Source organism: Leucoraja erinacea, unplaced genomic scaffold (genome assembly GCF_028641065.1).
Source record: "Leucoraja erinacea ecotype New England unplaced genomic scaffold, Leri_hhj_1 Leri_1184S, whole genome shotgun sequence".
Taxonomy (NCBI): Eukaryota; Metazoa; Chordata; class Chondrichthyes; order Rajiformes; family Rajidae; genus Leucoraja; species Leucoraja erinaceus.
In genome coordinates this window covers 20304-36654 of record NW_026575434.1, presented here as the reverse complement: position 1 = coordinate 36654, position 16351 = coordinate 20304, and the positions used below count along the sequence as shown (strand labels likewise).

Sequence of the window (16351 nt, the reverse complement as noted above, 5' to 3'; positions counted from 1 at the left end):
GGTTTCAATTTTGAATTGAAATTTGATTTGAAATTTTGAATTAAAATTTGATTTCCCCATTGGTTTCAATTTTGAATTGGAATTTGATTTGAAATTTTGAATTAAAATTTGATTTCCCCGTTTGAATTGAATTTTGATTTCAATTTTGAATTGAAATTTGATTTGAAATTTTGAATTAAAATTTGATTTCGTTTGAATTGAATTTTGATTTGAAATTTTGAATTAAAATTTGATTTCGTTTGAATTGAGTTTTGATTTCAATTTTGAATTGAAATTTGATTTGAAATTTGAAATTTTGAATTCGAATTTGAATTGAAATTTGATTTCCAATTTGATTTGAAACTCAAGGTTGAACTGAGATTGAAACGTTATTTTGTATCTCCCCTACAGAGAGTAGGGAGAGAGAGAATTTGCCGTTTATTCCTTCTCCCCCCCCCCCCCCCCCCCCCCGCCGGGTGCAGGTACATGAATTCAATACTGTTGGCTAATTAAACTGATAGGGTGTTAGTCACAGAGGTATGCAGCACTGAAACAGGCCCTCCAGCCCATCCTGTGCATGCTAGCCCTCGAGCATATTCCTGAGAGACAGCATTCCCACTCTTATAGAGGCCCTTCAGCCCAACTCCTCCATGCCGACCATCTCCTCTGGCTGCACCTGCCCGCGTTTGGCCCACTTCCTTATAAGTCTATCCTCTCCAAGTGTCCAGCAGGTGAGGCAGCATCTATGGAGAGGAGGAATGGATGACATTTCGGGTCGCGACCCTTCTTCAGTCTGAAGAAGGGTCTCTGCCCGAAACGTCGCCTATCTCTTCTCTCCATAGATGCTGCCTCGCCTGCTGAGTTTCTCCAGCATTTTTTGTCTACCTTCGATTTTTCCAGCATCTGCAGTTCTTTCTTAAACAACGATCTTTGGTGCGGAGACGGAAGCCGGTTACGGAAATGGGGCCGAAAATGACCCACGAATCTGCCCTTGACCGCACTAGATCTTTTTCATCGACTGGTCTATCGTGGATCTTTGGTCCCAATGTCTTGTTCGTAGGGAGGGGGAGAGGGAGCGTGAGGGAGGGGAGGGGAGGGAGAAGGGGGGGGGCAGTGGAGGGGAGGAAGCGTGGGGGGGGGGGGGGGAGGGAGCGGAGAATTGAGGCTGGAACCTGCCGCAGGATATACGGAGCGGGGGGGGGGGGGGGGGTAGCTTTCAGCGCGACGCTCGTCCGAGCTGCAATGCATTTCCTGCTGCACCACTGCCAGTCGGAATACAATGCCGGACTCAACTCGCTTGCTGCTTGGCGCAGGAAATGCGCGGTTTTTTGCACTTGCTTTTTCTAAGATTGTAAAACGAAGCTTTGGCATATTATTTTTACACAGGAAAGTACATTTGTGCAAACGGTGCCTTTTAATAAACTTTCGATTATATAACTCGCCGACAAGGCTCCGACGTTCTTTCTGTTGTTTAGTAACTAGTTTACTGTCCCCGTGTAGCGAGGTACAGTGTAAAGCTTTTGTGTTGCGTGCTAACCAGTCAGCGGAAAGACAATACATGATCACAATCCAGCCGTCCACAGTGTACAGATACAGGATAAAGGGAATAACGTTTAGTGCAAGGTAAAGCCCGATTAAAGATTGTCCGAAATGGGGCCGGAAATGACCCATGAATCTGCCCATGACCGGACGATGTCTTGTTCGTCGAGTGGTCAATCTTGCTCCGCTATAGGAGCTTTGGTATATAGGGGGGGTTGCTGGGATATGTAGTCCTGGTGAGCATTGGTGCTGGGAGTTGTAGTCCAATGGGGGTGGGGGATGCTGGGAGTTGTAGTCCAATGGGGGTGGGGGATGCTGGGAGTTGTAGTCCAAAGGGGTGGGGGATGCTGGGAGTTGTAGTCCATTGGGGTGGGGGATGCTGGGAGTTGTAGTCCAATGGGGGGGGGTGGGGGATGCTGGGAGTTGTAGTCCAAGGGGGGGGGTGGGGGATGCTGGGAGTTGTAGTCCAAGGAGGTGGGGGGTGCTGGGAGTTGTAGTCCAAGGGGGGTGGGGGATGCTGGGAGTTGTAGTCCAATGGGGGGGAGTTGGTCCATTATGGGGGGGGGGCTGGGAGTTGTAGTCCAAGTGGGGGGGGATGCTGGGAGTTGTAGTCCAAGGGGGGTGGGGGATGCTGGGAGTTGTAGTCCATGTGGGTGGGGGATGCTGGGAGTTGTAGTCCAAGAGGGTGGGGGGTGGGGGATGCTGGGAGTTGTAGTCCAAGGGGGGTGGGGGATGCTGGGAGTTGTAGTCCATCGACTCGGAGTAACTCAGCGGTTACGGAAATGGATGAAAAAATGGCCCACGTTCCGCTCTCCAAATCTGACTACAACTCCCAGCATTCACCACCTCTATGGACTACAACTCCCAGCATTCCCACTCGCAAGGACTACACATCCCAGCAACCCCCCTATATACTACCAGCATGCTCTTGCACTGGACTACAACTCCCAGCATGCTCCAACACTACAACTCCCAGCATGCTCCAACACTACAACTCCCAGCATGCTCCAACACTACAACTCCCAGCATGCCCCAACACTACAACTCCCAGCATGCTCCAACACTACAACTCCCAGCATGCTCCCACATCAGCATGCTCCACACTACAACTCCCAGCATGCCCCTACACTACAACTCCCAGCATGCTCCAACACTACAACTCCCAGCATGCCCCAACACTACAACTCCCAGCATGCTCCAACACTACAACTCCCAGCATGCCCCAACACTACAACTCCCAGCATGCTCCAACACTACAACTCCCAGCATGCTCCAACACTACAACTCCCAGCATGCCCCAACACTACAACTCCCAGCATGCACCAACACTACAACTCCCAGCATGCCCCAACACTACAACTCCCAGCATGCTCCAACACTACAACTCCCAGCATGCTCCAACACTACAACTCCCAGCATGCGCCAACACTACTACTCCCAGCATGCTCCAACACTAAAACTCCCAGCATGCCCCAACACTACAACTCCCAGCATGCCCCAACACTACAACTCCCAGCATGCCCCAACACTACAACTCCCAGCATGCTCCCACACTACAACTCCCAGCATGCCCCAACACTACAACTCCCAGCATGCCCCAACACTACAACTCCCAGCATGCCCCAACACTACAACTCCCAGCATGCCCCAACACTACAACTCCCAGCATGCTCCTACACTACAACTCCCAGCATGCATTACACTACAACTCCCCGCCTGCTCCAACACTACAACTCCCAGCATGCTCCAACACTACAACTCCCAGCATGCTCCTACACTACAACTCCCAGCATGCTCCAACACTACAACTCCCAGCATGCTCCAAAACTACAACTCCCAGCATGCTCCGTGTTGGGAACTACAACTCCCAGCATGCTCCTACACTACAACTCCCAGCATGCTCCAACACTACAACTCCCAGCATGCCCCAACACTACAACTCCCAGCATGCCCCTACACTACAACTCCCAGCATGCCCCTACACTACAACTCCCAGCATGCTCCAACACTACAACTCCCAGCATGCTCAGCATGCAACTCCCAGCATGTTCCAACACTACAACCCCCAGCATGCTCCATCACTACAACTCCCAGCATGCCCCGTGTTGGGACTACAACTCCCAGCATGCTCCAATACTACAACTCCCAGCATGCTCCTACACTACAACTCCCAGCATGCACCTACACTACAACTCCCAGCATGCCCCAACACTACACCCCCCCGCATGCCCCAACCCCCCAACCCCCAGCATGCCCCAACACTACATCTCCCGGCATGCCCTACACTACAACCCCCCGCATGCACCTACACTACAACTCCCCGCATGCACCTACACTACAACTCCCAGCATGCACCTACACTACAACTCCCAGCATGCTCCTACACTACAACTCCCAGCATGCTCCAACACTACAACTCCCAGCATGCACCAACACTACAACTCCCAGCATGCTCCAACACTACAACTCCCAGCATGCTCCAACACTACATCTCCCAGCATGCACCTACACTACACCCCCCAGCATCCCCCAACACTACACCTCCCCGCATGCCCCAACACTACAACTCCCAGCATGCCCCAACACTACAACTCCCAGCATGCTCCAACACTACAACTCCCAGCATGCCCCACACTACAACTCCCAGCATGCCCCAACACTACAACAACTCCCAGCATGCTCCAACACTACAACTCCCAGCATGCTCCTCCACTACACCTCCCACCATGCATTACACTACAACTCCCAGCATGCTCCAACACTACAACTCCCAGCATGCTCCAACACTACAACTCCCAGCATGCTCCAACACTACAACTCCCAGCATGCCCCAACACTACAACTCCCAGCATGCTCTCCAACACTACAACTCCCAGCATGCATTACACTACAACTCCCAGCATGCTCCAACACTACAACTCCCAGCATGCCCCAACACTACAACTCCCAGCATGCCCCAACACTACAACTCCCAGCATGCTCCAACACTACAACTCCCAGCATGCATTACACTACAACTCCCAGCATGCCCCAACACTACAACTCCCAGCATGCCCCAACACTACAACTCCCAGCATGCTCCAACACTACATCTCCCAGCATGCTCCAACACTACAACTCCCAGCATGCCCCAACACTACAACTCCCAGCATGCCCCAACACTACAACTCCCAGCATGCCCCAACACTACAACTCCCAGCATGCTCCAACACTACAACTCCCAGCATGCTCCAACACTACAACTCCCAGCATGCCCCAACACTACAACTCCCAGCATGCCCCAACACTACAACTCCCAGCATGCCCCAACACTACAACCCCCAGCATGCCCCAACTCTCCACCCCCCAGAATGCCTTACACTACAACTCCCAGCATGCTCCAACACTACAACTCCCAGCATGCTCCAACACTACAACTCCCAGCATGCTCCAACACTACATCTCCCAGCATGCTCCAACACTACAACTCCCAGCCTGCCCCTACACTACAACTCCCAGCATGCCCCAACCCTACAACTCCCAGCATGCTCCCACACTACAACTCCCAGCATGCTCCAACACTACATCTCCCAGCATGCTCCAACACTACAACTCCCAGCATGCCCCAACACTACAACTCCCAGCATGCATTACACTACAACTCCCAGCATGCCCCAACACTACAACTCCCAGCATTCCCCAACACTACAACTCCCAGCATGCCCCAACACTACAACTCCCAGCATGCCCCAACACTACAACTCCCAGCATGCCCCAACACTACAACTCCCAGCATGCTCCAACACTACAAGCATGCCCCAACACTACAACTCCCAGCATGCCCCAACACTACAACTCCCAGCATGCCCCACACTACAACTCCCAGCATGCCCCAACACTACAACTCCCAGCATGCCCCAACACTACAACTCCCAGCATGCTCCAACACTACAACTCCCAGCATGCTCCAACGTGTGAGACTACAAGTCCCGGCGTGCCCCGGGCGGGCGGGCGTGGTATCGCGAGAGCGGCCTCTGTCTCTCTGTCTCCGTGTGGGGGGGCGGTGATGGCGGGATGTCCGTGAGTGAGTGAAGCCGCCGTCATGTCGCTGGTGGATTATGGTAGTAGTGACAGTAGTGGAGGCAGCGGCGGGGAGGGGCCCGCACCCGAGACCCCGGCTCCGGCACAGCACCAGGCCCGGGCACAGGCCCCGGCTCCGGGCCCGCTACAGGCCCAACTACAGGCCCCGGCTCCACTACAGGCCCAGGCCCGGCTACACCAGCAACTCCAGCCCCAGGCTCGGGCCCAGCTCCAGCATCACCTCCAGGCCCCGCTACAGGCCCCGCCCGCGGCCCCGGCCACGACCATCACCCGCACCCGCGCTCCCCGCGGCAACAAGCGGCGCCAGGCGGCCCGAGTCCACATCCACATACACGCCCCCGAGCTGGGGGAGGCGGTGAGAGCAGCGGGGGAGGGGCGGGGGGGTACATGAGGAGGGGGGGGGGGGGGGGAGTGAGGGGAAAGGAATGGGGCACGACAGTGGGGGGGAGGGCAAATGAAGGGGTTAAGGGGAGAGGAGGCAGAGTGAGGGGGGTGAGAGTGAGAGGGGGGACAGAGTGAAGGAGGGGGAGAGGAGAGGTGGGGGAGGGTGGGTGAGGTGATGGGGTGAGGGGAGGGCAAAGGGTGAGGGGTTGAGGAGGGGGGGGAGGGAGGGGTGTGGAGATGGGGGGGGAAAGGAGAGGAGGGAGGGGTGAGTGATGATAGGGGAGGGGTGGGTGAGGGCAAGGGGAGAGGGGGGGGTTGGTGGGGAGGGGGGGATGAGGCAAGGGGTGGGAGGAGGAGGAGGAGATGAGGGAGGAGGAGGGAGAGGAGGGGGAGTCGGAACGAGGGAGGGTGAATGAGGGAGGGGAAGTGAGGGAGAGGGGAGATGAGGGGGGGAGGGAGGAGGAAGGTGGTTTTGGGGCAAGGTTGCGACCGTGGGTGAGGGGCGAAGGGGTTGGGGGGTGTTAACATAGAAATTAGGTGCAGGAGTAGGCCATTCGGCCCTTCGAGCCTGCACCGCCAGCTCCGCTCAGTGTTGGAGGGAGGGGAAGGGGGAAGGGGGAGGGAGGGTGGAGGGGGGGCGGGGTGGTTTGGGCCAAGGGATAGGCTGGGAGGGAGGGAGGTGAATCTCAAGGAGTAAAGGGGAGAGGGACCAAAGATCACACAACCAGCTGGAATATCTCTGGAGACACTGAAGAAACGGAATGGGTATCGTCTCGGATCGAGTCACGTCGAGTTTGAAGAAGGGTCTCGACCCAAAACGTCACCCATTCCTTCTCTCCAGGGAGCATGTCTGACCCACTGAGTTACTCCAGCATTTTGTGTCTGTCTGCGGTTTAAAACAGCATCTGCAGTTCCTTCCTACACACACAGGGTGTAGAATTTGAGAGGTGACATTTCGAGTACGGTGAACCTTTCTGAAGTTTGAGGTGGCACAGGTAGATCGGGATCTAGAAGTGTAGACACACACTTCCCCTGAAAGCCACTTCACAGACCACTCCATGACGGATAGACAGATATACCTTGTGGTGAAGATCTTGGAATAAAGGGGAGGTCATTTAAGACAGAGGGGAGAAAAAACTTTTTCGCCCAGAGCGTTGTGAATGTATGGAATTCCCTGCCACAGAGGGCAGTGGAGGCCAAATCACTGGATGGATCTTAGAGATAATAAGAAAATTGCTATATTTAAGAGGGATTAGATGTGGCCCTTGTGGCTCCGATGGGGAGGTACGGGATCAGCCATGATCATATTGAATGGCGGTGCTGGGCCGAATGTCCTACTACTCCTGACCTAATTTCTATGTTTCTATAAGCATCTCCGATGGGGAGATCAGTCGGAAGAAACTGCAGATGCTGGTCGAAAAACCGAAGATAAGACACAGGGTGCTGGAGTAACTCAACGGGTCAGGCAGCATCTCTGGAGAGAAGGGATGGGTGACGTTTCGGGTCTGAAGAAGGGTCTCGACTCGAAACGTCACCCATTCCTTCTTTCCGAATAAGTTGCCTGTCCCGCTGAGTTACTCCAGCATTTTGTGTCTTATCTTCAGGTGGGGAGAGGGGGGGAGGAGGGTGGGGAGGGGCTGGGGTAGAGTGGGTAGGTGAATGGAAATGCCATCGTGGAATCACCCCCCCATCTCTCTATGCGAGTGTCTCCTCTTTGACACTCCTCTCGTTCTCTCTTCACCTTACAGTCTGACTCTGACGATGAAGGGCAGTTTCAGAAGAAGTCGAGTCAGGTGAGTGTTGGGTGCCGTGTGGTGTTCACCGAGGAGGGGGTGAGAGGCAGTGTTGGGGAGGGGGGGGGGCTGTGTTCCCAATCTCAGATTGCACATCCCTCCTGTGGGAAGCCTTCTGGCCACAAAATATAGATAAACGTGAGGTTATCAATCCACTTTGGCGGTAAAAACAAGGGGACAGATTATTATCTCAACGGGGTTAGGTTAAGTAAGGGGGAGGTGCAGCGAGACCTGGGTGTCCTTGTACACCGGTCACTGAAAGTTGGCGTGCAGGTACAGCAGGCAGTGAAGAAAGCTAATGTAATGTTGGCCTTCATAACAAGAGGATTTCAGTATAGGAGTAGAGAGGTTCTTCTGCAGTTGTACAGGGCTCTGGTGAGACCACATCTGGAGTGTTGTGTACAGTTTTGGTCTCCTAATTTGAGGAAGGACATCCTTGTGATTGAGGCAGTGCAGCGTAGGTTCACGAGATTGATACCTGGGATGGTGGGACTGTCATACGAGGAAAGATTGAAAAGACTAGGCTTGTATTCACTGGAGTTTAGAAGGATGAGGGGGGATCTTATAGAAACATATAAAATTATAAGAGGACTGGTCAAGTTAGAAGCAGGAAAAATGGTCCCAATGTTGAGTGAGTCCAGAACCAGGGGCCACACACAGTCTTAGAATAAAGGGGAGGTCATTTAAGACTGAGGTGAGAAAAAACGTTTGCACCCAGAGAGTTGTGAATTTGTGGAATTCCCTGCCACAGAGGGCACAGTGGAGGCCAAGTCACTGGATGGATTTAAGAGAGAGTTAGATAGAGCTCTAGGGGCTAATGGAGTCAAGGGATATGGGGAGAAGGCAGGCACGGGTTATTGATAGGGGACGATCAGCCATGATCACAATGAATGGCGGTGCTGTCTCGGAGGGCCGAATGGCCTCCTCCTGCACCTATTTTCTATGTTTCTAATACAAAATGTATTGTTGCATTTCCAACTTGGACTCAACATAGAAACATAGAAATTAGGTGCAGGAGTAGGTCATTCGGCCCTGCGAGCCTGCACTGCCATTCAATATGATCATGGCTGATCATCCAACTCAGTATCCCGTACCAGCCTTCTCTCCAGACCCCCTGATCCCCTTAGCCACAAGGGCCACATCTAACTCCCTCTTAAATATAGCCAATGAACTGGCCTCAACTACCCTCTGTGGCAGAGAGTTCCAGAGATTCACCCCTCGCTGCGTTAAAAAAGTTCTTCTCATCGCGGTTTTAAAGGATTTCCCCCGTTATCCTTAAGCTGTGACCCCTTGTCCTGGACTTGCCTAACATCGGGAACAATCTTCCTGCATCTAGCCTGTCCAACCCGTTAAGAATTTTGTAAGTTTCTATAAGCTCCCCTCACAATCTCCTAAATTCTAGAGAGTATATACCAAGTCTATCCAGTCTTTCTTCATAAGACAGTCCTGACATCCCAGGAATCAGTCTGGTGAACCGTCTCTGCACTCCCTCTATGGCAATAATGTCCTTCCTCAGATTTGGAGATCAAAACTGTACGCAATACTCCAGGTGTGGTCTCACCAAGACCCTGTACAACTGCAGTAGAAACTCCCTGCTCCTAGACTCAAATCCTCTATGGCAAGAATGTCTTTCATCAAATTAGGAGACCAAAACTGTACGCAATACTCCAGGTGTGGTCTCACCAAGACCCTGTACAACTGCAGTAGAACCTCCCTGCTCCTAGACTCAAATCCTCTATGGCAAGAATGTCTTTCCTCAGATTTGGAGACCAAAACTGTACGCAATACTCCAGGTGTGGTCTCACCAAGACCCTGTACAACTGCAGTAGAACCTCCCTGCTCCTATACTCCCAACAATTAGCGTTCCTTAATAGTCACTGAATTTGCTAATTCTGGCAATCGGAAAATGTCTATTATCTATAGGACTGTGCCATGTACATGTGTGCGTGTGTGGTCTCACTGTGTTTGCCCTCTCTCTCTGTCTCTGTGCCAGGTGTCTGCAGCAGGGATGGGCCTGTCCGCCCTCCTCCCACAGCCTCGCAACCTGACCCTGAAGGAGACGAACCGCACCCTGCTGCCCCACGCCTTCAGCAGGCCGCCCAAGGGGACGGGCCGAGTGGCCTCCGGCCGAGCCACGGTCACCACCACCACCACCCCGTCTCCGTCCGCCATCAAGGCGGCGTCGAAGAACGCGGCCAAGCAACTGGCGCGGCACATCATGAACGAGAGGGCGAGCGACGAGGATGGGGATGGGGAGGATGAGGAGGAGGAAGCGGGGGGAGGGGAACTCAGCTTCTTCTCGCTGTGCGACCGGCAGCTGCCACCGCCGCCGCTGCCCGCAGCCGCAGCCGCCAGGACTGAGGCGTACCCGGGCGTGCGGCCCGACCTGAGCCCCCCGCCCCCGCCCTGCCCCCGACCCGGCCCACGTCCCCAACCCCGCCGACGCCCCGCTGGAGTTCAACAGGAGCGCCTCGTCTCCGGGCGGGAGCGCCAACTCCGCGCCCGAGCTCGGCGGGCAGTACTCCGACTACAGCGGGCAGGAGGGCGAGGAGAGCAAATACTACCAGGTCAGTGCCCGCGTCTGTCCGTCAAAACATGGGTGGCAGACTGACACAGTCCCCGCCCACCCTTCCCCTTCCTCTGCCTAGCGCTGTCACAGAGCGGAGAGGGGTGGGTGGGGGGGGGGGGACAGGGAGAGGTGGTCTTTTTGGTATGCTAGCCTTTATAAATCAGAGCATTGAGTATAGAAGCTGGGATGGGGATAATGTTAAAATTGTACAAGGCATTGGTGAGACCAAATCTGGAGTATGGTGTACAATTTTGGTCGCCCAATTATAGGAAGGATGTCAACAAAATAGAGAGAGTACAGAGGAGATTTACTAGAATGTTGCCTGGGTTTCAACAACTAAGTTACAGAGATAGGTTGAATAAGTTAGGTCTTTATTCTCTGGAGCGCAGAAGATTAAGGGGGGACTTGATAGAGGTCTTTAAAATGATGAGAGGGATAGACAGAGTTGACGTGGACCAGCTTTTCCCACTGAGAGTAGGGAGGATTCAAACAAGAGGACAAACATAGAAACATAGAAATTAGGTGCAGGAGTAGGCCATTCGGCCCTTCGAGCCTGCACCGCCATTCAATATGATCATGGCTGATCATCCAACTCAGTATCCCGTACCTGCCTTCTCTCCATACCCCCTGATCCCCTTAGCCACAAGGGCCACATCTAACTCCCTCTTAAATATAGCCAATGAACTGGCCTCAACTACCCTCTGTGGCAGAGAGTTCCAGAGATTCACCTCTCTGCTCCTATACTCAAATCCTTTTGCAATGAAAGCTAACATACCATTCGCTTTCTTTACTGCCTGCTGCACCTGCATGCCTACCTTCAATGACTGGTGTACCATGACACCCAGGTCTCGCTGCATCTCCCCCTTTCCCAATCGGCCACCATTTAGATAATAGTCTGCTGTCCTGTTTTTTGCCACCAAAATGGATAACCTCACATTTATCCACATAAATTATCCACAGAATAAGTTAGGTCTTTATTCTCTGGAGCGCAGAAGGTTAAGGGGGGACTTGATAGAGGTCTTTAAAATGATGAGAGGGATAGACAGAGTTGACGTGGACAAGCTTTTCCCTTTGAGAATAGGGAAGATTCAAACAAGAGGACATGACTTCAGAATTAAGGGACAGAAGTTTAGGGGTAATATGAGGGGGAACTTCTTTACTCAGAGAGTGGTAGGCGGTGTGGAATGAGCTCCCATGGAAGTGGTGGAGGCAGGTTCATTGGTATCATTTAAAAATAATTGGATAGGCATATGGATGAGAAGGGAATGGAGGTTATGGTATGAGTGCAGGCAGGTGGGACTAAGGGGGAAAACAATTTTGTTCGGCACGGACTTGTAGGGCCGAGATGGCCTGTTTCCGTGCTGTAATTGTTATATGGTTTATATTATATGGTTATAGGCCCGACTTGCCAACACTAGTCCCCACCTGGACATGAACTTATCGAGCTGACTGTCTCCAGCGCTATGTATTATTCCAGGTAGACAAAATTGCTGGAGAAACTCAGCGGGGTACGGCAGCACCTCGATACTGCTGCACCCGCTGAGTTACTCCAGCAATTTTGTCTACCTTCGATTTTCCAGCATCTGCAGTTCCTTCTTGAAACATGTATGATTACAGTCCAGAACAAGGGGCCACACACACACACACACACAGTTTAAGGATAAGGGGGAAATCTTTTAGGACCGAGATGAGAAAAACATTTTTTTTCACACACACACACACACAGAGAGTGGTGAATCTGTGGAATTCTCTGCCACAGAAGGTAGTTGAGGCCACACAGTTCATAGGCTATATTTAAGAGGGAGTTAGATGTGGCTAAGGGGATCAGGGGGTATGGAGAGAAGGCAGGTACAGGATACTGAGTTGGATGATCAGCCATGATCATATTGAATGGCGAATGGTGCAGGCTGGAAGGGCCGAATGGCCTCTACTCATGCACCTATTTTCTATGTTTCTATTCAGCCCTTCCAGCCAGCACCGCCATTCAATGTGATCATGGCTGATCATCTACAATCAGTACCCTTGATTATGTTGACAGTGGGGTGCCCGTTTGCACACCTCCCCCCCCCCCCCCACTCGCCGGCACTTCCCCCATCCCTTTGTTTCTCTGCCAGGTGTTGAATCCAGGGACGGGGCTGTCCGATGGGTTAGGGACGTGTATTAGGGTTACACGGGCAGAATTGGTTTCAATCCATAACCAGGGAAACATAGAAACATAGAAATTAGGTGCAGGAGTAGAGGCCATTCGGCCCTTCGAGCCTGCACCGCCATTCAATATGATCATGGCTGATCATCCAACTCAGTATCCCGTGCCTGCCTTCTCTCCATACCCCCCTGATCCCCTTAGCCACAAGGGCCACATCTAACTCCCTCTTAAATATAGCCAATGAACTGTGGCCTCAACTACCCTCTGTGGCAGAGAGTTCCACAGATTCACCACTCTCTGTGTGAAAAAAGTTCTTCTCATCTCGGTTTTAAAGGATTTCCCCCTTATCCTTAAGCTGTGGCCCCTTGTCCTGGACTTCCCCAACATCGGGAACAATCTTCCTGCATCTAGCCTGTCCAACCCCTTAAGAATTTTGTAAGTTTCTATAAGATCCCCTCTCAATCTCCTAAATTCTAGAGAGTATAAACCAAGTCTATCCAGTCTTTCTTCATAAGACAGTCCTGACATCCCAGGAATCAGTCTGGTGAACCGTCTCTGCACTCCCTCTATGGCAATAATGTCCTTCCTCAGATTTGGAGACCAAAACTGTACGCAATACTCCAGGTGTGGTCTCACCAAGACCCTGTACAACTGCAGTAGAACCTCCCTGCTCCTATACTCAAATCCTTTTGCAATGAAAGCTAACATACCATTCGCTTTCTTTCACTGCCTGCTGCACCTGCATGCCTACCTTCAATGACTGGTGTACCATGACACCCAGGTCTCGCTGCATCTCCCCCTTTCCCAATCGGCCACCAATCCGTAACCAGGGAAACACTGTGGAAATGGACAAATGAGGGCTAGAATACAAAAACGGGGATGTAATGCGGGTACAGACGAGGAAGTGCAAGGTGTGAAAATAGGTCAAAGGGGATGGTGATCAAGGAAACTGTGGAGTCGGGGAGCAGGAGGAACCACAGAGGGATGACCAGCAAGAACATTCGCCGGAGAGAGGAGGAGAACTGATAAGTCCTCGCCCGCGGCTTGAAGCTCCGGGCCGGTCTCCAGGAAAGGCCGCACCACCCCATAGAAACATAGAAATTAGGTGCAGGAGTAGGCCATTCGGCCCTTCGAGCCTGCACCGCCATTCAATATGATCATGGCTGATCATCCAACTCAGTATCCCATCCCTGCCTTCTCTCCATACCTCCTGATCCCCTTAGCCACAAGGGCCACATCTAACTCCCTCTTAAATATAGCCAATTAACTGTGGCCTCAACTACCCTCTGTGGCAGAGAGTTCCACAGATTCACCACTCTCTGTGTGAAAAAAGTTCTCATCATCTCGGTTTTAAAGGATTTCCCCCTTATCCTTAAGCTGTGGCCCCTTGTCCTGGACTTCCCCAACATCGGGAACAATCTTCCTGCATCTAGCCTGTCCAACCCCTTAAGAATTTTGTAAGTTTCTATAAGATCCCCCCTCAATCTTCTAAATTCTAGAGAGAATTTAGGAGATGTTGTAGGCCGCGGGGGGGGGGGGGGGGGGGAATCACTTCTCCGTCGAGGTAAGTGACTGGGAAAGGTTTCTACCCGATCCCCCCCCTTTCCCCCCACATAAAACATACCAAGAAGCATTAAAACAAACATTCAAGACATATTTAAAATAATATGACAGACTGCTGGCGAGGCGGCCATTACAGGAACCACCCGGTTACTACACGGTGTGCGTGTGTATGTCGTGCTTTACCTCAGCCTGTGATCCGTTTGCAGAATTACTACGATGATTACTACCAGGGCCTGGAGCCGGCCCCCACACCCGCTCCAGAGGAGGAACACGACACGTTCATGAATGATGAAGCGGTGAGTCGCGACCTGTTTGTTGTTGGGGGGGGGGTCTCTCTCCCGAAACAGAACGGTGGCCGTTCTTACAGGCAGCAGCGCCACACAATATATCGCCAAAGTACTCTGTAAACCAAAATGACCCCAAAAATCAGCTCGGTGGAGGTATAAATTAGTAGATAGATAGTGAGTGAGAGAGAGGGGTAGATCACGGCATAAATAAATGAATAAATAGGAGGGGGGGAGAGGTGGAGGGAGAGAGAGAGAGAGAGATGGGGAGAGAGGGAGATGGGGAGAAAGGGAGGAATGGAGGGAGAGAGGGAGGGGGATGGAGAGGGAGGGATGGAGAGAGGGAGAGGGATGGAGAGGGAAGGATGGAGAGAAGGGTGGAGGGAGAGAGAGGGAGATGGGGAGAGAGGGAGGGATGGAGAGAGGGAGAGGGATGGAAGGAGGGAAGGGGGAGAGAAGGATGGAGGAAGGGACGGAGGGAGGGGTGAGGGATGGAGAGAGAAAGAGAGAGTGATGGGGAGAGAGAATGATGGGGCAGAGAGAGGGATGGGGAGAGAGAGCGGGATGGAGAGACAGATACTTGAAAACATAAATAAAGACAGGGCCCTCCATAATGTTTGGGACAAATACCCATCATTTATTTATTTGCCTCTGTACACAATTTGAGATTTGTAATCACATGTGGTTAGAGTGCACATTGTCAGATTTTAATAAAAAGGCCATTTTTATACATTTTGGTTTCACCATGTAGAGATTACTGCTGTGTTTATACATTGTAGATGGACAGACAACTAAATAAATAGACAGATTATGCAAATAGGCCCTTGTATCAATGAATCAGTGAGACCTGGGTGTCATGGTACACCAGTCATTGAAGGTAGGCATGCAGGTGCAGCAGGCAGTAAAGAAAGCGAATGGTATGTTGGCTTTCACAGCAAAAGGATTTGAGTCTAGGAGCAGGGAGGTTCTACTGCAGTTGTACAGGGTCTTGGTGAGACCACACCTGGAGTATTGCGTACAGTTTTGGTCTCCAAATCTGAGGAAGGACATTATTGCCATAGAGGGAGTGCAGAGAAGGTTCACCAGACTGATTCCTGGGATGTCAGGACTGTCTTATGAAGAAAGACTGGATAGACTTGGTTTATACTCTCTAGAATTTAGGAGATTGAGGGGGGATCTTATAGAAACTTACACAATTCTTAAGGGGATGGACAGGCTAGATGCAGGAAGATTGTTCCCGATGTTGGGGAAGTCCAGGACAAGGGGTCACAGCTTAAGGATAAGGGGGAAATCCTTTAAAACCGAGATGAGGAGAACTTTTTTCACACAGAGAGTGGTGAATCTCTGGAACTCTCTGCCACAGAGGGTAGTTGAGGCCACACAGTTCATTGGCTATATTTAAGAGGGAGTTAGATGTGGCCCTTGTAGCTAAGGGGATCAGAGGGTATGGAGAGAAGGCAGGTACGGGATACTGAGTTGGATGATCAGCCATGATCAAATTGAATGGCGAATGGTGCAGGCTCGAAGGGCCGAATGGCCTCTACTCCTGCACCTCATTTCTATGTTTCTAATATTGATTTCTGTAACTCCGTGACTCTTGCATTCCCCCCCCACCTGTCTCCATCCTTCCTCCACCCAAGTCGTACCAGCTTCTTATTGAGTCTCGTTGTCTATAACTTGACCGGTTGCATCGTGGCTTGGTTCGGCAACTTGAGCGCCCTGGAGAGGAAGAGACTACAAAAAGTAGTAAACACTGCCCAGTCCATCATTGGCTCTGACCTTCCTTCCATCGAGGGGATCTATCGCAGTCGCTGCCTCAAAAAGGCTGGCAGTATCATAGAAACATAGAAACATAGAAAATAGGTGCAGGAGTAGAGGCCATTCAGCCCTTCGAGCCTGCACCGCCATTCAATATGATCATGGCTGATCATCCAACTCAGTATCCTGTACCTGCCTTCTCTCCATACCCCCTGATCCCTTTAGCCACAAGGGCCACATCTAACTACCTCTTCAG

The 16351-nt window shown here is 51.9% G+C and overlaps 1 protein-coding gene across 1 annotated transcript; it reads left to right on the top strand.

The window, feature by feature from the left end:
• The first annotated feature begins 5599 nt into the window (after nucleotides 1-5599).
• prcc (proline rich mitotic checkpoint control factor) lies at nucleotides 5600-14344 on the top strand. Its single transcript, XM_055665346.1, has 4 exons — nucleotides 5600-5953; nucleotides 7731-7775; nucleotides 9769-10342; nucleotides 14260-14344. The coding sequence occupies exons 1-4, from the start codon at nucleotides 5600-5602 to the stop codon at nucleotides 14271-14273; spliced, it is 987 nt and encodes a 328-aa protein (XP_055521321.1). The 3' UTR covers nucleotides 14274-14344.
• Nucleotides 14345-16351: the final 2007 nt, after the last annotated feature.